Source organism: Myotis nattereri, assembly GCF_964212035.1.
Source record: "Myotis nattereri genome assembly, chromosome: 1".
Taxonomy (NCBI): Eukaryota; Metazoa; Chordata; class Mammalia; order Chiroptera; family Vespertilionidae; genus Myotis; species Myotis nattereri.
In genome coordinates, this window is record NC_138075.1 from 44,709,880 (window position 1) to 44,735,869 (window position 25,990).

At 45.7% G+C, this 25,990-nt stretch overlaps 1 protein-coding gene across 1 annotated transcript in view; it reads right to left on the reverse strand.

The window, feature by feature from the left end:
• The window catches only part of IQCH (IQ motif containing H), a gene marked incomplete at its 5' end in the record, with an annotated part of 200,887 nt that overhangs the window by 16,440 nt on the left and 158,457 nt on the right, over positions 1 to 25,990 (reverse strand). The window contains one exon of the mRNA XM_081088533.1: positions 7,244 to 7,414. Coding sequence (XP_080944659.1) covers positions 7,244 to 7,414 — 171 coding nt within the window. The remainder of the gene's footprint in view (positions 1 to 7,243; positions 7,415 to 25,990) is intronic.

Below are 25,990 nucleotides of genomic sequence, written 5' to 3' on the forward strand. Positions count from 1 at the left end.
TAATTCCAAGGTTATTTTTGTCTTCTAAACTTGTCTTATGCTGCCATAGTATATAAACCAGCAAATACGAGATCAGGCCCCAGTCAGCGAGGGAGAGAGGTAGGCAGGCGTCTGGTAGCAGGATCCAGCGCAGTGCTGTTTGTCTTGGCTCTAAACCGTGCAGAAGAGCTCAGTGTCCAGTGTGTGTTTCTGGACAGCAAGTGAGGACAGGCTGGCCCGAGGTTTCTTCCTCTCTGCAGACACAGGCTGCAATTCCTCCTCCTGCTAGACCTTGGCTCTGAGTCATAAAGAATCTGAAAGCAAAGCCAGGATATTGGGTGTATGTCTCCAAGCTGCCTCCTCTTTTCCATCACCATCACCACCCTCGTCCAGACTTTGCTGCCTGGGGAGCTGCTCTCCGTCCTCCGTGGGAGGTGGGGATGCCAGCAGAAGTCTGTAGTGAAATGTTACATGGAGTCAGACTGACTGAGGTCCACAACCGCACGAAGCCACTTGCTATACATGTGATCTTGAACTTGGATGATTAAATAAGCACCTAGCACAGCTCTTGACACCTGATAAATGGCAGCTATTATCTGTGTTGCTGTTTCTTTGAAAGCATCTACCGGGCCTGGAGCATTTTGGACCTACACTGAACGTTATTCCCCAGGCGGGTCCTTTTCCCCGCTGGTCCCTGGGGCTCTGAGCACGACCATCGGATGGTTGTCTCCTGAACCCAGGATGGTCGATGCTCGGAACTCTCCAGTGTCTCCTCCTTGCCTTAAGATGCAGTCCACATACCTGGCTGGGTGGGCAGACTCTCCCAAATGTGCTCAGTGGACCGCTCCCACCACTTCTCTCACTGCCCACCCCCAGGTTCTCTGCCTCAGCCCAGCAGGGCCATTGCCATCTCCTAACAGACCAGGGGCTCTCTTTGCTTCGGTTCTTTCTTCTGGGGGGGGGTCTCCCTCTCCTCACTGCTTAGTGGCTGTCTTAGTATTTAGGGATGGACTGACTTCTATGTTGTTAATAAGGCGTTCCCTGCCCACTCCCTCACCCCATCCCCCCAGTCCACAGTTGATCCCAGGAACTTTAGCGGCAGGTTGTGGGGCTGTTGCTTAACTGGCACTTAAATGCGGACGTAGGTTTCTCCTTGTGTCGGTGCTATTTTGTATTTCTTTCCAACTCCTCAAGGACAGGAGTTTGTCAAAATGTTTTTGCATCCCTAATGCTCGGTGAAATTCCTGGCATATATTAAGTGCCTAATAATTGTGTAATTATCATGATAACAAAGATGAACATACATGATACTCCTATATTTTTTAAGACTTAACCAGCTCTGTGGTTTCTATAGGAAAAAGGTGTCAGTGATCTGGGGCTGTCTTTTATCCAGCCTGATAGCACAGGGCACAGTGCTGTGAGGTTTGGATGAGTATGTAAGGACCGTGGAACAGTGTCTGGCACAGAGAAAGCACTCAAAAAATGGTAGCTCATTGCTGTGGCTGGTGTGGCTCAGTTGGTTAAGTATCATCCCGTGTAGCAAAAGGTCACCAATTTGATTCCCGGTCAGGGCACATACCCAGGTTGTAGGTTTGATCTCTAGGGGCACACAGAAGAGGCAGCTGATCAATGTTTCTCTCTCATATCAATGTTTTTCTCTTTCCCTCTCCCCTGCTCTCTCTAAAAAAAAATCAATAAAAATATTTTAATAAAATAATATACTTATAAAAATGTGAGCTCATTATTATTTCTTAATCAAAATAATTTCACAAATAAGGGAAATTATCCTATATAATAAAAGGCTAATATGCTAAGTGTCCGATTGGCCATTCAATCAATCAAAGCATAATATGCTAATGATATGCTAAGGCTGCTCAACTGCTTGCTATACGTGCACTGACCACCAGGGGGCAGACAGTCGACTGGTCAACCAGTTGCTATGATGTGCACTGACCATCAGGGAGCAGAAGCTCCAACCAGTAGGTTAGCTTGCTGCTGGGGTCCAGCTGGTCGGGACTGAACGAGATGGGCTGGACACACCGTGGAGCCCTCCCACGTCTCTCCCCAGCCCGATCGTGCACCCGTGGGGTCCTTTGGTCTGGCCTGTGCCCTCTTGCAATCCCCTCGGGGACCTCTCGGGGGATGTCGGAGAGCCGGTTTCAGCCTAATCCCGCAGGCCAGGCTGAGGGGCCCCACTGGTGCACAAATTTGTGCATTGGGCCTCTAGTTTAAAATAAAAACTGACCAACTGACCAATCAACCTTTTCTTTAGAAAGGGACTTAACTCAGAAGACCCAGGCTTTGCCACTTACTTAACTCTATGACCTTGGGCAGCTCACTTAACTTTACATAACCTCAGTTCCCTAATCTGTAAAATGGATATGATAACCCCTGTCTTCTTTATTTCTCAAGATTATCAGGGGTTCAAATATGCTCATTTCTATTTTAAGTATAAAACATTATACAAAGATAAAACACCATTTGTAAAAGGGTAACTTGTATAATCTACTCTCTTTGGATGCTGTAAAGTTCGCCAAGGACATCATGACCTAGATGGGTTTTATAGTATCAGAAGCCTCCTCCACAACCACTCAGTCCATTCAGTGCTCACTGAGTCTCGGCCAGGCTCAGAGCAGATTAGAATCCAGTGGATAATGGCAACAACCTCATCACACAGGTAGATGAAGCCTCTTTTGGAAGATGAGCTTTCTCTGTGGCCAGAGACTTCTTCAGGGATGAGCTTAAGCTCTGTTCTGGGGCTGAGTCACTGATGCTCAGCCACTGCAAGGCAGGGTGGATAGCACAATGGTCAGACACACAGGCCCTAATGTCTGACAGGCCTGGGCTTAAACCTTGGCTTCTACACTTGCTTAGCATCTCTTAACCTTGGTCTTCTGATCTAAAAACAAGCATAATAATAGCACCCGCCTAATATGTGGGTTGTATAAGGATTCATGTAAAGCTCTTAAAGTACCCGGCATGGGGTCAGGCTTGATACATTCTGGACATTCTGATCGTATTATTATATGCATTATAGCTATCTGCTGACCCACCTGTGTTCCCTAGTAAAGTTGGAGCTCTTTGCTACTCATCCTATCGCCTCTGGGCTTAGTAGAGTGTCTGGCACAAAGCAGTTATTGACTAAATACTTGCTGAATTTACTTCTAGTTGATTTTTGCTGAAAGTATGACTGATAGCTAAGGTAATGGCTGATGAGGACTTAGGATGTGACCTGTCATGACATTATTACTCCTTCCTAAAAGATTCTGCAAGAACAAGACCTTTTAATGGAAGGCTGGGGTGTGGAGGGATGGCCCCTTCCTGTGTCCCCTTACAGGACATGTCTCCTCCCCCCTATATACGAGGCTGCCTGGGCAAGGCTTGGTAGAGAGCCCCACTTTCCAGACCCCACAAAATCAAATCCCTCAGGAGAACCTGAGGGTCATTTAGCTCTCCCTTCTTTTACAAATGAGAAAACTGCGGCAGACAGAGAATCAGAATTCATGACCCCTGACTTCTGACTAGTGCTCTTCACTTCAAATTCCCACTGGCCACATTGGGAATGCGTGGGAATCCCAGAGGTTAGCCCTTTCTAGTAAAACAAGGGGGAGAAAATAGAAGACAACACATTATCGGCAGAAGTCTAGTTTTATTAAACTACCTTTCTAAATCACAATCTAACAAGAACGCTTCCAGCCAAATAAAGGAAGCTGGAAATACTCCTTTTCACTGGAGAATGTAATTTTGCTTCCGCCACAATTTAAATCGATTTAGTTCTGAGCACCGGCACTTGAAGTGTGGAGCATATTCTATTTTTGCCATGATACTTGTTTTGACAGTGATGCATTTCAGTTGACATAGTTGAAATCCTTATGTAATAAATCTCTGCCTGAAAATTAATCATGTTTATAATATTCTGAGAATTAATAACACCCATTGCTCAAATCATTAACTTAAAAAAGGAGCTTCCAAAATCTGTTCTCGGCAGTAAGGGACCACAAATAAATGAATGTTTGATAAAATAATCCAAGTAGCAGTTTAACAAGCGTAAACTTGAATGCGGCTGCAATAACACAGAACTATTGTTTAAGGGTTGGCAGAGGCTGATGGGGTTCTTATTTCAGTTACGAAGCAGGCATCCACATGCATAATGAACTGCTCTCTGAATTATTAATGTGCTGCTTATTTAGCCTCATCTGTCTGGAAGATAATGTATCCTAACTGTAATGAGTGATTGGTTTTGTATATAATTACAGGAGCAGCAGTAGTGGGGGAAATGTGTGCCTTCAAAGGAGGAATTCTAAAAATAAAGTCATCACATAAACTTGGTTGTTGCTGCATTCTATCAAAATCAAACCCGAAGCATCGGAGAATTCATAATAAATTACCGGGGACAGAATCATTATTAACATCATAATTTAACACAAAAGGTTTTACTTAATCATTCATTACAGATTGTGTGCTGTTAAAAATGCTTATAAATGACTTGGGTTGTTTGAAGATGTTTGCAAAGATGGTCTCTTGGCCACTCACCAACTGCGGTGCGGAGGGCCCCACAGAGAGAGAGGAGGCGTAAAAACAGGTCGGAAAGGGTGACCACTTAGGCCTATCCTGACAGAACTTTACATTAAAAGTTTAAAAGTTGTTAGGTGACTTCTTTTCATTTCTAACACGTGCACCTCTGGGACTCATCACGTCTTGTTTCTGAATTCCATGGGTCATCCGCGGAGGGCCCTGGGTCAGAAACCCATGCACCTGGCCTAAATGGGTCTCAGTGACAGTTCTTTGCCACCTGCTTCAGACGTGGGACGACAGCTCCTCTTCGAGCCCGGAGAAGTTTTTGCTTCCCCCATGCATAGCATGTTACTTAAAGGGACCGGCCCCAAGGAAGCATTTTCCAGGTGTTAGTTCTGGATGGGCCCTCATTATGGTTTCATCTGTGTGGTTCCTTTCTCTTCCGTCTTCAAAGGGGGCTTTCAACAGACTGATCCTAAACCTGACAGCTTCACAGTCTGTTCACACATGTTCAGGAAGCTTCAGTTTGATGGTCAATTGCACTGTGTGTGCACTAAGGCCCATTGGGTCGCTTGACTTTTTAAAAATCCCCTATCACGGCCCTGGCCAAGTAGTTCAGGTGGTTAGAGTGTTGTCTGGATACGCCAAGGTTGTGGGTTTGACCCCCAGTCAGGGCACATGGAAGAACCAACCAATGAATGTGCAAATAAGTGGAACAACAAATCAATGTTTCTCTCTCCCTCTCTCCCCCTTCCTCTCTCTCTAAAATCAATTAAAAAAGATAATCGCCTATCATGTATGTACACGTGCATGGGGGCATGTGTGTGCACACACATGCACAGTGGCACTAGGGTGAGAACATTCATTTATCCTCCTAAAACCAAAAGCACTTTCAATTTACTCCACATCAGAAAACCTGTCTAGCTTTCTTCAGTGATTGCAGAGACATTTGAATTATTGAAGATCATAATGCTTCCCTCTTGGGTGCAGGCAATTCCTAAAAGTGTTTAAGACTCTTGATCACGGGAGAATTCCCATATGCTGCCGGTAGCTGGGACTGAAACCTGCAGGCAAGATGGGGAAAATAAAAGAGTGCTTCTCATTCTAAGCACAACTTCTGCTTACGGCCTTCTGAAGCAACGTACTTAAATGGAGCAAGTTGTCGTGGCAAGTCTCCTGTTGAACACCAACACAGCTCCAGCTTCCTTTTAGAAATGTCGCGGAGTTGGGTTTGCTAAGCCAGAAGGACTCCAGTTTTACGGCTGTCCTTCCCTCTAGCGTTGAACTTGGGATCGATTCTGGAGGTCCCTTTGGTTGGATGAAGGCCATAGGTGGTGTTGGACCTCAGAGCTTCTCAGCAGGTCCCGGGGCCTGATTAAAACGGGTCTGTTTCTCCTCCCGAGTCCAGCTCTACTTCTCTTCTTAATGAGCAGAAAGATCGAGGGGGTTCCTGCGAGCAAGGGTACCCCACATGACAGGTGGGTTGAGGAGGAGAAAAAGGCTGCTACCTAAGTCCCCCAGGACATTTGGCACCCTCTCCAGGCTACCCTTCCAAATGTACACTGCGTTCCTGTCAAGGAGGGTGATGCTGGGAACCCCGGGGGACTGTCAATCAAGGGCTTTTTAAGTCCAGAGGCCTCTCCGGGACCCAGAGAGGCTCAGCAGAGAGGTGGGAGATACTTCTCTGAAAAGGTACCTAGGGCACCAGTGTGGGGTCCCATTAGCCGCGGGCATTCCTCTTTCATCTGTTTGATATATTTGGACCTCAAGTCGAGCTCCCTTTGCAAAAAGGGTATGAAGCCCACTGTTGCGAGGCAGAAGAAACCTCTGGCAGCTGTCAGAGCAGCTGTGGCCGAGCCCCATCCCCTCTCATATCCCAACACACTAAGGCCCGTCTGGTCTCTTGACTGTTGTTCTCCTTCTCCATGACTGACCTAGCCCACCGTCCCCATGGAGATGTGCCCTTTGTGACCCAGGGATCTGCGGTTGGCAGACCTCCGCCAGCCCCACGACTGCTGGTTGACAGGCAGACAAGTGTGTCCGATAGGCCCTGGCCTGACCCACCAAGGGGAAGTATAGGGAAGGGAGATGACAAATGCGGTTTTGGATAGTGTGACCATGAGGACTTTACAGGGAAGTTCTGGAGACTATATTGGGTTTAGGAATCTGAAGCTAAAAAATATTGGGGTTAGAAAAATCTGGGTTTTATCAGAAGTTGCTGGTAATGGAAGCAGCTGTACTTTCCCAGGGAAGTGAGCTGAGGAGAGAACCGAGGGAAACACCACACAGATGTAAGCCTGGAACACCCCACGCTCTCCCCCTCCCACCCAGACCTTCCTCCCTCTGGAATGCCCTCTCCCCTCTCCTTTGACCTGTGCCCTTATGGTCCAGAAACACATTTTGAAGAGGTGAAGTGACTTGCCTGAGGTTCTTTCCTCTCTCTAAACCAGTGGTTCTCAACCTTGGCTGCACATTAGACTCACCTGGGAATCTTCTTAAAATCCTGATTTCTGGGCCTCGTCCTCTGGAAATTCTGTTTCTTTGTTACTAATGTGGTGGCCCCAGCCCATAACAAAGAAACAGAATTTCCGGAGGACGGGGCCCAGAAATCAGGATTTTAAGAAGATTCCCAGGTGATTCTAATGTGCAGCCAAGGTTGAGAACCACTGCCCTAAACCGAAGAGCCTGGCACATCGAGAGAGCTCAGGAAGCGGAGGCCCAGTGCTGCCGGGCAGCTGCTGTTGCTTACCGGCGCGGACAGGGTAGTCAGGTGGCTCTTCTTCTTCTCTTCCTTGGGAGGGCGCGGGGGCACTGTCAGGGTGCTAATACTGCAGTCCAGGTGGCCGTTGGTCAGGTACAAGGCGAGCTGAGTCAGGGCCAGCTGGTCGCTGTACGCCAGGTCGAGGCCTGTTGCCCACACCTGATTGAAGCAGGAGGGTGGGGGAGATTAGCCACGAGGGGGAAGAAGCCACACCCACCCAGCCCGGCCCAAACCACAGGAGACCCAACTGAACCAGCGGGTGGCTGTTTTTGCTTCTGTTTCTACTTCCTGCAGCGGCGGGATGGCACCTCCAGTCTGGGTGGAATCAAAAGATTCAAGGTTCTTGTGGGAAGTTCCACAAGGGAAGACGCCTGGCTAAGGCAGTCTGGTCGCTGTGCCCGAGCCACGGTGCTCCTGTGGACTCGGAGTGTCTGCCATTTCTAAGATGGTCATGCAATATTTTCCACTGAGAAATGAGACTGGACAGAGCGTGAGGGGATGGGCAACTCAAGGACAGCGAACAGAGGGGCAAGAGTGAGCAAAGATGAGAAAAGGGCAGTTGGCCCTGATTCCGGAAAAAGCAGTGCTGGCCTCCGGGGAATTTCAATGTGACACTTAAGGGAGACGCGAGGTTGGCATGTCAGTCTTAGTTCCACCACTGCTGTACCATGAGAGGCAGGAAAGTCACTTTGCTAGCCCACGGTGCCATAGTATCCCAGCTGGGAAACAATGATAACACCCACCCAGGCTGAATGGCAGGGTTATTAGAAGAACACTATGATGCAATAGAAGTTCGAATGCTTTGAAAGTAGACATATGTACACTATATGTTACTACAAGCTACTACTTAGGGACGGGCACCAATTCCTTGGACAGATATTTACTGAGCATCTACTAGGTGCCACGCTAGAGATGGCAAAAGTGGGTCATGTACTACCTCTCCCCTCCCCTTGCTTGCTCTGTTATCCCCAAGCCCACACTGAAGCCAGAGCACCCTAGAGTCCTCCTCAGTTCGATGCTCAAGGCATATTCCTGTGCTAGGCATCGGGGTGTCAAAGGTAAATGGGCACAAGTTCTGCGATCAAGAAGGGGAGCCCAGAGACATACGTATTCAATTAATTACAGCACAGTGCAGCCCTGGACATGATCAAGGGGCAGAGCAGAGTGCTGCTGAAGCGGAAAGGAAGGACCGACTGTGTTTGTCCAGTGAAGTCAGGGCTGCATCGTGGAGAAGTGACACTTGAGCTTTGAAAAGCAACACAGACATGACTGCCTCCCGCGTACCAAGTGCCTACAATGTGCCAGGTGCTTCACAACCACCTCAGATCTTTATAGTACCCTAAAGAGTAACACCCCATGCCATAGATGGAGAAACAGAGGTTCTGAGAGGCACCCAGTGCCACCCAGCTAGGAAGGGGCGGTGCTGGGACTAGAACCCAGTTCTGCCTGGCTTCCAGTCCACCCTCTTCCCGTTCCCTGCTGGAGGCGACGGCGCTCATCTTGGCCCACCCAGTCCTCTCCCTGTACCAGTTTCCCAGTCAAATTAGAAGTTAAAGTTGCTGAGGATCAAAACATGTTCTGGTTTAATATAATCCACGCCACGGAAATGTCTTGCGGAGAAAACATGAAGTATTGTATTTCTGGAGTATGCTGCAATTAGCAGTAATGCATTTTCACTGTAGGAAGTTGGAAACTAACACATTTTCCGAAGACTTGATTAAACATTTTTCTTCCTCTTAGAAGGCCTCCGTGTGCCCCCCACACCAACTCGGTATGGCAAAGTACATAATACATCTGCCCCAGAGTGGACTCCTCTCAAACAAATCTAGCATCGAGTGACTTGAGTAAGCATTGAATGTAAATGGCATCATTATAAGGATATTAGGAGGTCAAGCTGTCAGGGCCCCTTGCTAAACGGAAGCTAATTTCAGGAGTCATATTCGCACAGTAATGCCCTTGTATAATAGCAAATAAATCACATTTGCAACAATTGTTAAAAACTAACTGCCAAGTATCTGTTGCAGCTGTAAATATCCTATTTGTCAACTTAGATATTTCCTGCTGTATGGCATAACATGCAAATCAGATGGGGACAGCCACTCTGCCTTAGTACCCGAGAGGGAACTTGCTGTCCTCACGTGTCAGGCAATTTTTTCAGACCCCTGATCTTGGTGTTTTAGTGTCCTGATCAAAGGGAAATAAATACAGCAAATGTGATGAATATCTATGTTAATGATATTAATGCGGTGGTGATAAGGGTGTTAACGAGAAGGTCACCATGTAAGGCAGCGGTTCTCAACCTGTGGGTGGCGACCCCTTTGGCAGTCTAACGACCCTTTCACGGGGGTCACCTAAGACCATCCTGCATATCAGATATTTACATGATGATTCATAACAGTAGCAACATTACAGTTATGAAGTAGCAACGAAAATAATTTTATGGTTGGGTCACAACATGAGGAACTGTATTTAAAGGGCCAGGAGGTTGAGAACCACTGATGTAAGGGGAAGAATGAGAGCCAAGGAGTCAGAGGCCTGCATCTGGGCCTCACAGAGTGTAAACTTGAACAACTTATTTAAGTTCCCTCCATCTCGGTATCCTTACGTGCAAAAGGAGCAAATGATAACATTTATGGGACTTTGGAAACAAAATAGAATAAATGCACATAAAATTGCCTGTCACATGATAAAGTTCGATACAAATGTTACTTACAATTATCAGACCTCTCCTGTAGGAGGAGTAGGATCTTAGGAGACACATTGTCAGTGGCCCGTGTAGCTATTAGATTGCTCCATTTAATAACTGTTTTCCCCGTTCATAATCATGGTGTGCAACCTCACAACTCAGTGTAGTAGGTGGTTAGGTTTGGGCAAGATTGGTGTTACTCTAGGTCCATTTGACCAGTCATGATACCGAGATCAAAAATTGCTTCAGGCCCTGGCTAGAGATCTCAGTTGGTTGGAGCATTGTCCTGAACACCAAAAGGTCATGATTTTTTTTTCCTGTCAGGGTAGATACCTAGGTTTTGGGTGTGATCCCCAGTTAGGGCACATCCAGGTGGCAACTGACTGATGTTTTTCTCTCACATCTATTTTTGTTTGTTTGTGGTTTCTTTTTTGTGTGTGTGTGTGTGTGTGTGTGTATTGATTTCAGAGAGGAAGGGATAGGGAGAGAGAGACAGAAACATCAATATGAGAGAGAATCATTGATCAGCTGCCTCCTGCATGCCTCACACTGGGGATCGACCCTGCAACCTGGGCATGCGCCCTGACTGGGAATCGAACCATGACCTCCTGGTTCATACGTCAACACACAGCCATTGAGCCTTGATGTTTTTCTCCCCCCCTCCCTCCCTCTCTAAGAATCAATTTTTAAAAAACAAACAAAACAAAACATATCCTCGGGTGAGGATTAAAAAAATATAGGGAGCTTCAGTGTTTGCCTAAGATCATAGCGCACCGGCCAGAGTGCTGGTCTTCCAGAGCCACGGCCTCCGGCTTCCCCAGGCTGCCCTGACCCCTGGGTTCACACGAGAAATAGAGCACGTTTGTTTCTTTAAGCCCTTCATCGACAGCAGGCCTGCCCGAATTGCTCTGATAATGGTTCTGCCCTCCATCTGGACTTCCCATTGCAGACGCCGCCCGAGGCGGCTTGTTTTGTGTACAGGGGCTCCTATCTCCCCCGTCTCCCCCTCCAGACTGTCAGCCCCTGTGGGGAAGCTGCAGCGTCTTTGTCTTCCCACAGCGCTCAGGGCACCCAGTGTCTGGGGCAGGGTGAGGCTCCCCTTCACTGCGAACTCCCTGGCAACCTTTCGGGAACAGGGTGGGTCTCCTGAAGCTGGTTTCAGATTCAAATGCAGCAAACATTCATTGGGCATCTCCTCGGTGCCAGCCCCGGCTTTCCCACGCACCTCACCAACCCTATTCTTGATTTTGGACTTCAATGTTCACCTCAGAGCTAAGCTCTCTCTGCACTGGGTGCGCCCCTCACAGGTCAGATGAGTGCGGATGGCGACCTGCACAAAGGCACCGTGAGTGGGGCTGGGGAGGAGTGGGCGGGCTTTTAGATGTGCGGAGGTGGCTTTGATATGACTTGCAGGACTTGTAATGACCAGCTTGACAGATTAATTGATTAATCTGAGGGTGAGGAGAAGACATCACTGAAGGTTAGAGCTGGAAAGACCCTTAAAAATCATCGAATACCATCAGTTTACTTTATAAATGGAGCAACTCTGGTCTGAGAAGTGGTTTGCCCTAGGTTACAGAGCCAGGTACCGACGGTGTGGGATGAGAAACCACGGCGTTTCCGCTCCCACTCAGAAATCACTTGTTGATATTGTTTGACTGATGGATGATATTCAAAAATCATTTTGTTAAAAATGGCTAGAATACCAGAGAGATTTACACCAAGGCCTTGAGAAGCACAAGCAACATAAAAATACTCATCTCAGCATTACTTGTCATGTTGAAAAATCGCAGCTGTCCAATATCTGGGCCTTGGTTAAGAAGCTTATGACACATTCAAGTGATAGGCTAGTCCAGGGGTGGGCAAACTTTTTGACTCGAGGGCCACAATGCGTTCTTAAACTGGACCGGAGGGCCGGAACAAAAGCATGGATGGAGTGTTTGTGTGAACTAATATAAATTCAAACTAAACATCATTACATAAAAGGGTACGGTCTTTTTTTTGAATAGTTTTATTCATTTCAAACGGGCTGGATCCGGCCCACGGGCCGTAGTTTGCCCACGCCTGGGCTAGTCTATGGTATTATCACTGAAGATAATGATTGTGAATAACGTTTGGGGACATAACAAGATACCACAAAAGAGCAAGGGAAGGATATACAGTCATAGGGGCAATGTGACTTCCACTTTGCAAAAATAATATTATGCATAGAAAAGACGAGATGAGCATATAACAAAATGTGAACAGTCTATTGTTAATACTAGCAGAATGATGGCAAGTGCAATTACATGGACTTCCATGTATTTCTACATCAATGTATTTCATGATCTAATATGGAAGCCACTAGCCACTTGTGGCTATTGAGCCCTTGAAATGGGGCTGGTTCAAATTGAGGTGTGCTATACACGTAAAATACATACCAGCGTTTGAAGATGAAGGAGACAAAGAGAATGTGAAATATCTCATAATACTTTATGCTGGTTACATGTTTGAGGCTAATATTTGGGATATATTAAATGAAATATGTTCACCTATTTTTAAATGAGGCTACAGAAAATTAAAAAGACACATGTGGCTTACATTCTGTTTCGATAGAACTGGTTAGGAAAAGGCCCTGGCACTTCGGCAGCGGCAGGGCCAGAGGGAGGGTGGGGAGAAGTGCTGCGGAGGCCCGCTCTCCATTGCCCTCGCCCGCCCGGGTGCAGGGCTCACCGCAGCTGCCTCGGGAGGCCTGGGGCGGAGGGGCCAGAACACAGCGCAGAAGGCAAAGCCAAGAAACTACAGCAACCTCATTGTTTTCACAAAAGCTTGTGAGAACCGGAAGACTGGGTCAGGCAGAGGCAAACTTGCCCAGAATTGTTCTGTTCCCAGGCTCTGCGTCCTGTTGGACCACAAGCTTTGGGGTGCTTCTGTGTGGGGAGGTGTGGCAGAGAGGCCCAGTATTGAGCCCTTTTTGCCTTAGGTGTTCCAGGCAGATGGAGGCCGCCTGCTCACCCCTGCTGCTTCCGCCTCTTGCCGGTGACAGGCAGGATGGATGGGTGGCAGAGTGTGCAGATGCAGGCAGATGTGCCCGGGCCTATATTCTGTGACTGTCTCCAAGTGCAAATAAAGTTCTGTGGCAAAGGTCTTGCCAGCCTCCTCTTATGGGCATCAGGGCAGGGATGGGACCTAGAGACTAATTTATAGATCAAATGACTCTAGAACAGGGGTCCTCAAACTTTTTAAACAGGAGGCCAGTTCACTGTCCCTCAGACCGTCGGAGGGCCGGACTATAGTTTAAAAAAAAAACTATGAACAAATTCCTATGCACACTGCACATATCTTATTTTGAAGTAAAAAAACAAAACGGGAACAAATACAATATTTGTATTTGCATGTGGCCCGCGGGCCGTAGTTTGAGGACCCCTGCTCTAGAATTTCAGAGCTTTAAGAATCTATAGATGCTTTGCAGACCCATCTCTAGGTTTTCTTTTCTCCTCCCCCTCCTCCCTCCCCCTCCCCCTCCCCCTCCCCCTCCTTCCTGAGGCTCAGGAGGGTGACTTGCTAAAGCCCCAGCCCTTGGTACCAGGGTCTGAGACAAATAGCAGTGATCCCCGGCAGGTCATCTCTTTGGACTGCACTTTCCTCAGCTAGTCACTGGGGTACCAGCCCTGGTGGACCGGCCCTTGGTTGCCTCCAGATACATCTACGAGGCTACCTGGGAATCGTGAACATTTCTCCCTTGTGGAGAATTTTTGAAGAGACTGGTCCTCAAACAAAGGCAGCCGAGAGATGCAGCGCTGAGACTCCACTGTCCACAGAGACGGCCTCCGAGTGCAGAGGGTGCCACACGGCCCGCCCTCCTCAGCAGTCCCCACCGGACAGGAAGGACAGGAAACCCACCGCTGGGCCACTTGTTTTTTTCTGGAGCGAGACCAAGCCCTCGGTCAGACCCATGGTCCCCGTAGCTATGCCGGAGCTGCAGAGGCCAGGCCACCTGCCCGCTCCTCTGCTTGCTCCCCCCCACAACCTTCGCGCCCCCCCCCGCCCCCCCTTCCCTCCCCGTCTGCAGCCAAGGGCTTATTTCCTATTTACAACGGTGGAGGCCATTGGGAATCCATTGGGACGTGTGGAGCAGGAAACTGATTGATCTGACATATTTTTAAAGGGGGTTGTGGTGAGGAGAAGGAACCATGAGGGGCCAAGGATGGGAACGGGGGTGGGGGCAGCCAGTTAGGAGGCTACTGCAGTGATCGGGGTGGGAGATGATGATGGCTGGACGGACGCGGTGATAGCAGAGGGTAGAAGAAGTGGTGGAGGCGAGTGGCTTGGCCGGAATGGGAAGAACACTGGGCCAGAGCTGGCTTCAGTGGGAGAGGTGCCTTGCCCTTCGCTGTCTGAGTGATCTCAACTTCCTTCTCCGCTCTGGGCCTCAGGATCCTCGTCTTTGAACCCAGACCTATCTGTGGTGGTCTTTATCTCCGAGGGCTTGTGAGGATCAGTGACTACATGGGATCTGGGTCTGGCAGACACAAATCTGTGTGACTATCAGGAACAGAGCTGGGGCGGGCGTAAGAACTCCCTTGCCTGGCTCCTGACTTCAGTATTCTTGCCCACTTTACAAAGCCTGTGAGTACATTCACCTCTTCTCAGATGCTGTTTAAAAACAAGCTCCAGAATCCTGGCTTTCAGGTTGAGAGCATACTTTTTTTTTTTTTAATTGATTTTTTACAGAGAGGAAGGGAGAGGGATAGAGAGTCAGAAATATCGATGAGAGAGAAACATCGATCAGATGCCTCCTGCACACCTCCTACTGGGGATGTGCCGGCAACCAAGGTACATGTCCTTGACCGGAATCGAACCTGGGACCTTTCAGTCTGCAGGCTGATGCTCTATCCACTGAGCCAAACCGGTTAGGGCGAGAGCATATTTTTTTAATGATGTCTCTTCGCATTTGATCTTTCAATCCCCAGGCAGCATCAAGCTCTCCACTGTGGTAAATAACACACCTGATGCTTCATTTTAAAGAAGGTGGTACAGGACACTGTAATAATTTTCAGTTAATACAATGTTAATGTGATTATGATATTTGTTAAGAATTGTTTAAGTTACGTAAAAAAGTCCATAGGCAGAGGGGATTGCAGCCTCTTGGCAGGTTGCCACCTAGTGGCAGCCGCTGGGATGGCCCAGGCTCTTGGAGAGGCAAAGAGCTGCGGTCTCTGCTATACGGACAGTCATCCTGGGCCCTGATCAACTATTGAGACTCTTAGTATTCATATTGGAGGCCTTCCCTTCTGTCTCTATTGACCCTACTTATCCTTCTTGGCACGATTTAAATAACGGCTCCACGAGGCTGTCTCTGAGCAACTAGAGAGCAACCATTCTCTGCGCCATCCACCCTGGACACTGCCTTATATTGGGCCTTTGGACTCTGGGGCCAGAGGCAGCAAAACATCTGGGCCCCGTCATTGAACGTTCAGGGCTCAGAGTCCACCAGGCTCCATGATTTTCAAAAGTCTTCAAAATGTTTGGATTCTGGGGCAGAAAAAAAAAAAAAGTTACTGGCTTCCAAATAAGAAAACTGCAAAAATAACAATAAACATTTAAAAAAGATCAACCACATTGACACGTCAGTTAAATGCAACACAATTGCTACAGTTATGTTTATTCCATGAGAATGCATTTAATGCATTTGATAGCATGTAGGGTGATGGAATTTCTAAAATGAAAAACACTCAGAGCTCAGAGAGGTCTTAAACATCTCTGTCCCACAGCCTAAAATGCCCCCTGTCATTCCCGCGTCCTCATTTATGGATGGTGACGGACTCACTCAGGTCCCTCAGTTGGGGGAAGAGCTGCGATCAAAGCCCAGGTTTTCTGGCTCCTGGTCAGCTCTGTCCATGACACTGAATTAGCAGCATTAATGGCCCGATTTCTTTAAAGCCAGGAGCTTCTCTGTGACTTTGGAAAATTTTTCAGGATATGCAGAAAAAATATTCAAAGTTAATTTGGGGATTCAAAGTGGAAAATATTGAAATTAAACCTGTATCATCAACAACGGCATTTATGGTTTCCATTTTTGTAAAAATACCACAAATCTCTTCAGATCCCCTTGCTTTCTCTGCTGCCTTTTCTAAGTGCCTTCTACTTCCTCTATACATGTACCATCCTCTCTCTCTTACTTTTAAGACTGATGGCCTTACTGATATTATTTGTATTATTGTTTTATATTATTTGTATTCTTAACATACAGACTTACTCATCTTTTTTTCTTTTTAGGTATTTCCTTAATTTTTTATTATGAATTTTGGGAAGATCACTTTCATATTTTGACAGTAAGCACTAACCAGTGATGGCAAACCTATGACGTGCGTGTCAGAGGTGACACACGAACTCATTTTTTTGGTTGATTTTTCTTTGTTAAATGGCATTTAAATACATAAAATAAATATCAAAAATATAAGTCTTTGTTTTACTATGCTTGCAAAATCAAAAAATTTCTATATGTGACACGGCACCAGAGTTAAGTTAGGGTTTTTCAAAATGCGGACACGCCGAGCTCAAAAGGTTCGCCATCACTGCACTAAACTGTAATAAACAGGGAAACCCAATTGTTATAACCTATCAGGTTTCTAGGACCAGTAATTGTAGATGCTTCTTCCACAGCAACTCAGTATAGTAATCCCATGCAGTAGACAGCTATTCTCCTCTAATTTTCAGGCTATAAACGTCAGGGCTGGTGATGATATGCTTAGTTGAGAAGTATTCCTTCCAAGCCACTATAAATAATCTCTAAAAGGATTTTGTGTGGATTTTCAAAGTGAAAAGCTCCTGTTCTGTATCTCCCATCAGGAGGATTCCTGTGCCTAGACTCTGCGGGGTGGAAGCCTGCCGGGCAAAGCAGGATGAGGATGGGCCCGCGGCACTGGTCCCAGCAGTGCAAGGAGCTGGCACAGAGTTCGCCTTTCCTCCCCAGTTTCCTCAGCAGCTCCAGTAAATCACATATCTGTATGTTTTTTACAAAGAACTACCTTGGTTGCAGAGTCTGTACACAAGAAACACGGAATGTCAGAGCGATGGCCTTGGTCTAGTCTAGCCCCCCTCAAACTCTAAGCACGAGCCTCAAGAAGGAAAGAGACCTGGTCAGGAGTCGAGTTTAGACTAGAACTCGGAGCTCATGACTTCAAGTCCAAGGCAAGTTTGTTTACATTTGGAAATTCCTAGAGAGGAGAATTAGACCGAAAACAGGGACTTCTTCTTATTCATCTCTGCATCCTGCACAATGCCTAGTGCAGCACCCCTGCCTGATATGTATGCACAATAAATCTTTGTTGGATGATTCATTGAAATAACACAAAGACAAAAAAAATCTTTCCTTTAAAACACAGATAGGAGAGGTACCATTCAAACCCACCAGGATGGCTGAAATAAAAAAGATAGTAACAAGTATTAACAAAGATATGAAGAAATTGGAACCTCATACATTGTGCTAGTGAGATTGTAAAATGTTGCAACCACTTTAAAAAAATAGTTTGGTAGTTTCTCAAAAAGTTAAACTTTCAGCTACCATATGACCCATCAATTATACTCCTATATATAATAAAAAAAAATGAAACCAGGTACACCTAAAAACTTGTACATGAATGTTCATTTATATATATATAAAACCCTAATATACAAATAGACTGAACGGCAGAACAACCGAACTACCGAACTGGTTGCTATGACGTGCACTGACCACCAGGGGGCACGCATGGAACATGACAGGTGTCAGCTGTGGAGGGATGGTGGAGCAGGTGAGCAGGGGCGCCAGACCAAGGCGGGGCACCAGTCTCTGGTGGTTACTGAAAATTCTTTGCTCTTGCGCACCTTGGTCCCACCTGGCGCTTGCACCGCTGCTGGTGCCTGGTGCTGGCCCTGATCGCTCAGTGGGTGTGAGCAGCAGCTGCTGGCCCCGATCGCTCCTGAGGGCTTCTTCACCTCCCCCTGCTCCTGAGAGGCAAGTGGGACTGGCAGTTGCCTCTTGTACCCACTGCTGGCGCCAGCCCCTCTCACACCTGCAGTCAGTGCTGGAGCCACTGCTCGCACCTGCTACTGGTGCTGGCCCTAATTGCTCCACACCATCAGCAGTGCCAGCAGGGCTGGCGCCATCAGCCTGTGGGAGCAGCAGTGGCAGGAGCAGGGCTGCTGGAAGACAGGGGACTGGGGGCCACAGAGGGAGGGGCCAGGCAGGGGTGTGGAGGATGGGCCGAGACCTGCCCCTGTGCCCATCACAGCCTCTCGGCCCACAGTTCCTTTCAAGGTGCACAAGTTCGTGCACCAGGCCCCTAGTAACGTTATAATAGTAAAAAAGTGGAGGCTACCAAATGTCTATCAACTGATTAACAGATAAACAAATGTGGTACATCCACACGGTGGACTATTATTCAGTCGTTTAAAAGAATGAAGCATTGGTTCATGCTATAACATGATGAACCTTGAAAACATTATGTCACAAAAGACAAAATGGATTATCCTATTTGTATGAAATGTCCAGATAAGGGAAATCCATGGACACAGAAAATGCTTTCTACCTTTCTACAGGCTGGAGGGGAGAGAGTATGGGGATGATTTCTAATAGGGTCAGGGATTTTTTTGTGTGTGTGTGTGTGTAAGAGAAATGGTCTAAAATTAGATACTGATGATGGTTGTATAATTCTGTGAGTATATTTAAATATACATTAAATATACGTTAATATACGTTAGTATAATTAAAAGAGTGAATTTTATGGCATGTGATATCTCAATAGAGATCTCTCTCTCTCTCTCTCTCTCTCTCTCTCTCTCTCTCTCTCTCTCCCCCGTTTCCAGGAGACCCATTTTTGGAAGAATACCTACACAATTTGTATGGCCACTTATTTGCACTACTTGTATAAATAATGACTGAATGAGGGGCATGTGATACACCACCTTCCAAACCGCCCTCTGAATTTACTCTAGGCATTCTTCAAGCCTGTGGCTTAGAAAGCATTGCCATGCAGGTAAAAAAATCTCATCTCTGCTGCCTACACTGAAGCAAACCAGTGCCCAGCAAAGTTAATACCTGAGGCCCAATAAGCAGCCTTGGGCTGAAAGGGATAACATATTAGCATCTGAAAAGACCCCATGAGCTCTGAGGACACAGTGTCACTTTTCTCAAAGACAGTAGACTTCCTCCTCCTTCCCATCACAGCCTTTCATTTTGTATCCGCTCCTGGTCAAATCTAGAAGACCAGCTGGGTCGGTCAGTGGGTCAGTGGGCACATGCACTTTTCTTCTTCCTTCCTATGGCTCATTCCAGGGTCCTCCCAACACTTTGGCCTGGCTTCTGTGGTTTGAGGAGCCCCCTCCCCCAAGCCCTGTGCTCCCCACAGGGACACTTCCTAATCCCCATCATGTTAATCCAATAAATCCTGATCCTTTGCTGACTGTGGAGGGCTCTTTAATGGAACCTTTGGAGCTGGTTGTCTGAGAGATGAATCTGGAGCCCAGGATTTTGCCTTTGTCGTCTATGGACTCTGGTGTTTGAAAGATTCAGCACCCAATGGAGCCAATATGCTTTCTTTATTGATGGCAGCAATATTTAGGAAGCTGCCGATTTGACTACATGGTGGACAGACTCTAGGAGGGAGACCGATGGAAGGAAAATGGAATGGAAATTAATGAATATTAAGGGCCTATTATGTACAAGACACTCTGGTAAGGATTTCTCATGTCATCTCACAACCTTGTGAAGTGGATATTAACATCCTAATTTATATATATATATATATATATATATATATATATATATATATATATATTACTGATTTCATAAAGGAAGGGAGAGGGAGAGAGAGATAGAAACATTGATTATATGAGAGAATCATTGATCAGCCGCCTCCTGCACACACCACACTGGGGATCGAGCCTGCAACCTGGGCGTAGGGTCTGCCTGGGAATCGAACCATGACCTCCTGGTCCACTGGTCAATGCTCAACCACTGAACCATGCTGGTCGGGCCTAACATCCTCATTTTATAGAAGTGGAAGCAGAGGCTCAAAGAACCCAGAAATGTGCCCAAGTTCCACAGCTGTGTGGCAGGACCGGGATCCAGATCAGTGTGCCTGACTCTGAAGTCCAGGTTCCGCTCCCGGGCCTCACCTTGGAGATCATCCTCCCCATGGAGAGGGGGACAGATGCCTGGTGGGGTGTGAGCGAGCACCGTGAGGCTGGCGTCACACCCAGAAGCTCCACCGATCACTGAAGCCGGAGGAAGGCCTGTGATTTACTGGGGCCTTTGGCCAAGTCACTTAACCCCTTTCTGCCTCACCTGCCTCATTACTTGAGAGCCAAAAACCAAAGAGTTGTATAAGGACAAGGAAATGTTGTCCTTCAGTGCAGGCAACAAGCCAAGGCTCCTATCTGTGATCAATAAAAGTCCTGTGGTACTTTCCAGAAATATAGGGGCGGAGCCTTAGGACCCTGGGAAGATTCCAATTGAGTAGCTGCTGACTGAAAATCAGCCTGCAGTGCCCCCTGAGTCAGTGTCCTCAGCCTGGCTTACCCCTCGGGCTCTGCCCTACACGCGGCCTCTGCTCCTCTGAGCTTCACCCCAGAGGCTGTTTTTAAGTGACTGACACCCTCTGGTACCATTTGTCCCTGGGTTTAATTTCTAGCAAATGAAAGAAACAGATCAAAGGAGGTATTTCCTATCTTCCTTCCTCCTTTCCTCTCCTTCTCATCCTCAAGGGAGTGCCCAAGAAGGCCTGTCCGTCATGGCAGATAAGTGTAAATTCTTAGCTCTAGCTCTACTTCTAAGCATTTTATACAGCGTCTTCAAGGCGATTTGTAGAAAATAATCGTGAGATTACTTCACTATCTCCATCATCAGCCAGTGAGTAAAACATTTCAAAAACATAAATTGATTCCCCCTCTCCCCCCCAAATCTGAGAGCATATTCTTTGGCATACCACAGGCTTTAATATGAATCGAAATTGCATAGCTATTTCTTTGAAAAGTGTCTCCTTCATATTGCGCCTCTGGAGGGATGTCCTCTCGCCCCGCACACTTCCATTTACAGGGAGTAGGACTCTTTGTTGCTGCCACATGGGGTTCAAAAACTCAAAACCTGTGTTTCCAATTCAGGGAAGAGCTGCAGCAGAGCCCAGGTGTCCTCCTTAGTGGTAACATCAGGGGACTCCATGTTGTTCTTGGAGCCACGTGTGACTCGTTTCCCTCTAATTCCTGCATATTTCCTGCCTATCTTCTCCCTCTGGGAGGTGAATTTTGTTGTTTTATTTGGACTCGTATTGGTTCCTGACTTTGCTTGATCAAGTTTCAATGGGTAGGTTTGGTATCATTTATATAATGAGATAGTTGTGGAAATGTCTCAAAAGGAAAATGGAAAACCAATTTATAAACAGACCTCAGTAGGTAGGTACCCTAGGGTAGACCAGCAATATGGCGTGCTGGGGCAAGACCGACTGGCTCAAGAAGGGGAGCCGTTTCATTACTTATTTGTAAGGGTTTGGAAAATAGGCAACACAATGGCTCTTATGTTTAAGAAAGCAAAATGTACGTTTAGAGGAATATCCATATTGTTAAAACAGTTCTATTTATGCAAAAGATTCATGTAACTTTATAAAGGTTTTCAGGGATTTTAAAGGATTTTAAGTGCTTTGTTAGACTGTACTAGTAACAGATGTTCAATGGCATGTTTAAGTTTTTGTTTTACTGAAAAAGCAATGGATTACTTGATATTTTCTTTTTAAAAAATCCTACCAAAGCCACTACATTTTAAGTATAGCCCAAATTCATTATTTCTGAAAAACATAAAAGACTTAAAATAACATAAGGGCCCCCAAACATAAACATCACTATAGCGGAGCTAGAAGATTTCGTTTGCTAAGTATTCCCTTCAGAATTCCAGTGTTTTGTGTCACTTCTTGTGCTTTTTTCTATGAAGACAGATGGTGTCAGTAATTGCCTATATATTTAATTAAGTTAAAAAGCTACATAGGGAGGTTTTGGCAAAAAGTAGAAAATTTCATGCTAGGAACAAAGAAAGCAAAAGGAAGCAGAGATGGATAGCCTAAGACACTCTTCCTCACCAAATACACATTTTGATATCCATGTATGTTGGAATGTGAGACTGGACGTCATTAATCTAACGATAAGAACAAAAGCATTTTATTCTGAAAGGTAAAGCCCATACTAGGAATCCAGATGGCAGGTCTCTTATATCTTTAACCAGACAATAGGGAATGGCTCTGCCTATTGTCCATATCACCTCCATCCTTGGCTCAATGTTGACTGGTTATTCTGAATTCTTCTGACTCTCAGTTGTGGTTGTTGTTTTTTGCCTGGAATTTTTTCACCTAGCAGGCTAATTATTGTGAAATTATTATGGGGAAAAAAGCAATAGCTACTTGTAGAAAGTGGTTTGGAAAACTGACTTAACCATTCTTGTGGTGTCTGTTTTCAATGTTCCCATCCCGTGAATCCACCTTCTGGCTTAATGGCAATATGGCACTCCCAGCTGTGGTGCTGTGCGTGGGTTTGCTCATTTAAACTCTTAAGGCTTAAAAATGGCTACCACAACACTGATTTTATTCCATTGCGCTTAGTCATTAACATTTAATGATTACCTTATGTGCTGAGCACAAGGATGGAATATGTTAAAAAAAAATAGGAGATGTGTTTTCTGGCTTTAAGCTGTTCAACTCAATTCAACAAGCATATTGAGGCTATACAAGGGAAACATACATTTTCTTTGGTGATGGTAGCTGAGGAGGAGGGAGTGACTTGCAAAGGATGTTCACCATCAGTTCAATGCAGTACCACGGGGAGCGTCTGCTGTGAGAGGAGGAGCAGGCTCGGCAGCCTGCTTGGTGTGAACCTGAGCATGGTTTGAACCCTGGATCTGTCACTTCGTGACTGTGTGGCCTTGAACATATCACTCTAGCCTCAGCCCTCCTTTGTGAATTAGGGATAATAATGCCCATTCCTCAGGGTGTGAGGATTAGAAATATTACATGTAAAATATATAACAGAGTGCCTGGCACTTGCCAAAAATTCAATACATTGTTAATGTTGTCATTACTAATTACTTTGGCCATCGATACTGTACCTCAGCCTCAGAATGAGGTGACAGTTGAAGAGGGATTGATTCAGGTGGGTTTCTAGGAGGAGTTGGATTGTGAAACATGTTTTGAGAGAAGGGAAGTTGTATAGTGACAGAAAGGCAAGTTTTAGGAGTGAAGGTGGCATGTGGGAGGCAGGAAGAGAATGTATTTATTGAACCTGGGAGGAACCAGGCATGTCAGCTTGCTTGTCCCGGAGAGCACTTTGGATATGATCAATGAGAAAGCAATAGTGCCCCATGGTGGGAGGAGGGTAGTTCAGGGCCATTTTTTACTTTTAAGATTTTTCTAATTGATTTTTTATAAAGCTTTATTGTTGAGTATTATAGATGTTCCCTCCCCGTCTCCACTCCCCATTGTTCCTCTCCACCCAGTTCCCCTTCCCCCCATCCTAGGCCTTCACCGCCCTATTGTCTGTGTCCATAGTTATTACAATAGTATTGACTATAATCCCTATGCTGTGACTGGTAACTACCAATGTGTACTTATTAATCCCTTCACCTTTTTCACCCAACACCTAACCCACCTCCCATCTAGCAAATCTGTTTGTTCTCCGTTATCTTTGAGTTTGTTTCTGTTTTGTTTGTTCCTTAGATTCTACATATTAAGTGAAATCATGTGGTCTTTGTCTTTCCCTGTCTGACTTATTTTATTGAGTATAATACCATCTAGGCTCATCAATGTTGTTCCAAATGGTATAATTTCATTCTTTTTCATGCCTGAGCTATATATATATATATATATATATATATATATATATATATATATATATATATATATATTCATTTGTCTACTGATGGGAACTTGGGTTGCTACAAGACAAAATTTATCGCACAGAAACAGGTGACAGCTGGAAGTAGGAAAGGGCCATTCAGCTTTGTTTCTGTGATACTAGGGGACACGCTGTAAACACACAAACATGGAGAACCTTCTGGTCTTTCTTAGCATTAGCAGGGAGCCTCTTCCTCTCCCCCAGCTGCTGCCCCCTGTGGGGCTGTGGCACCTGCTGAAAAGTACAGGATGCAGGTGAATGCCAGATCGGCTCATCCTGAAACCTCAGAGTCCAGAGTTTCATTCAGAGAGAGCAAGAATCTCCATGATGAGAGTGGGCATCTGAAGTCTTGGGCGAGGTGAGATGTAGACAGAGGAACTGGGTCTATTACATACTATTTACATCAACCAAAGTCCTATCCAAGAGTTGATGCTTAGGCTTGTGTTCAATTTTCTGAAGGTCAAAATTTACAAGGTAAGGGGTTAACCAAACGTTTAAGGACAGTCACACAAAGTAATAATGTATACAGGCAAAGTTGGCCAATAGATTACCTGCACTATCCATGTTAAGAAACAAGATTGTAATTGTCACTATGAAATTCATTGTCATCACTGCCTTTGTGTTTATTATAAAAGTCATTACCATCACCATCATTACTATTTTTTGTATATTACAGGTCTGTTTCATCAATGCAAAGATGCAGTCCTTTTAAAGGGACAGGTCTTTTCCGTTAATGCTTCAAAACCCTTGGGATCTATTTTCCTTTCCCTAAGTATTAACTTGTGATTAACAGTGTGCCTCTTATAGCATTAGAAACACTGAATAATAGCCACTTCTGTTTATACCAGAGGCTTATTAAATTTTAATTTAGACATACACTGTTAACTTCCTTATATATAAATAAAACACCTTCCCTAAAGAGAAAAAGTAAATCTCATCGAGCTCCCTCAGCGAATACCTTGTACATCTTGAAAACCGAGACAGGGAGATCTTGCCAATGAGAGTACTAGAGGGGGACTCAGAGAGAAGTATTCATTTATTCATTTAATACATATTTATTGTGGATCCATTATATGCTAGACATGGTGATAGGTGCTGAGTATACAGCACTGAATAAGAAGGAATTATGATATTTCTGTAGACCTTGGTTTTCCACTCTCTGAAATAAATGTATTCATTTTTGATGCTTATATATCACTTTATGATTATGAAAATGCTCACTGAGTTTTAAAAATAATGCTAATTCAATTCAGATTCCACTCACAGTTTGAGAACCTGCTGAGGGCTCGGGTGACAGCTTTCCATGTGATTATGCCATTTGATTTAATAAGAGCAGCACCTTATATCTGCTCAGCCTCTCAGAACATCCTGTGGGAAGGAGGGCAGAATTTTTTTTTGTCAATGAAAAAACCAGGCTCAGAGAGGTCCAGTGGGTTGTCAGAAGTATCACAACTGGTAAGTGGAAAGGCTGGGGCCCGAATCCATTACCAATCATGATGAAAATATTTTCAACTATCTCATTTTTTTAAATTCTAGGCTGATAAATTTTTATTTAGACATTCTTATTTTTTATATTTATTTATTACATTGATTGGGGTGACATTGGTCAACATGAACATATAGGTTTTAGGTGTGGGTTTCTATGTTAAAAGACCTGTATATTGCACGGTGTGCCCACCACCCAAAGTGAAATCTTCTCCTGTCACCTCATATTAGGCCCCCTTCTCCTCCCACCCCCTTTCCTCTGGCAACCATCACACTGCTGTTTGTGTTCATGTTTCAATTTTATATCACACACATGAGTGAAATCATATACAGTGGGGCCTTGACTTACAAGTTTAATTCGTTCTGTGACGGAGCTCGTAACTCAAATTACTCGTATGTCAAATCAACAGTGAACGAGTGAGACACGTGATGCTGGGCTGATGTTGTGGCATTCACTGTGACGTTCGCTGTGCCAACTAGCGGTGGGGTATCTGAAGCTGGCTCGTAACCCGAATTTTAGCTCGCAACTCAAAGCCAAAAATCGGCCGAGAGACGGCTCGTATCTCGAAAAACTCGTTGGTCGGGACACTCGTAAGTGAAGGCCCCACTGTAGTTCTTAGCTTTTCCTGACTGACTTATTTCACTTAGCATAATGTTCTCAAGATCCATCC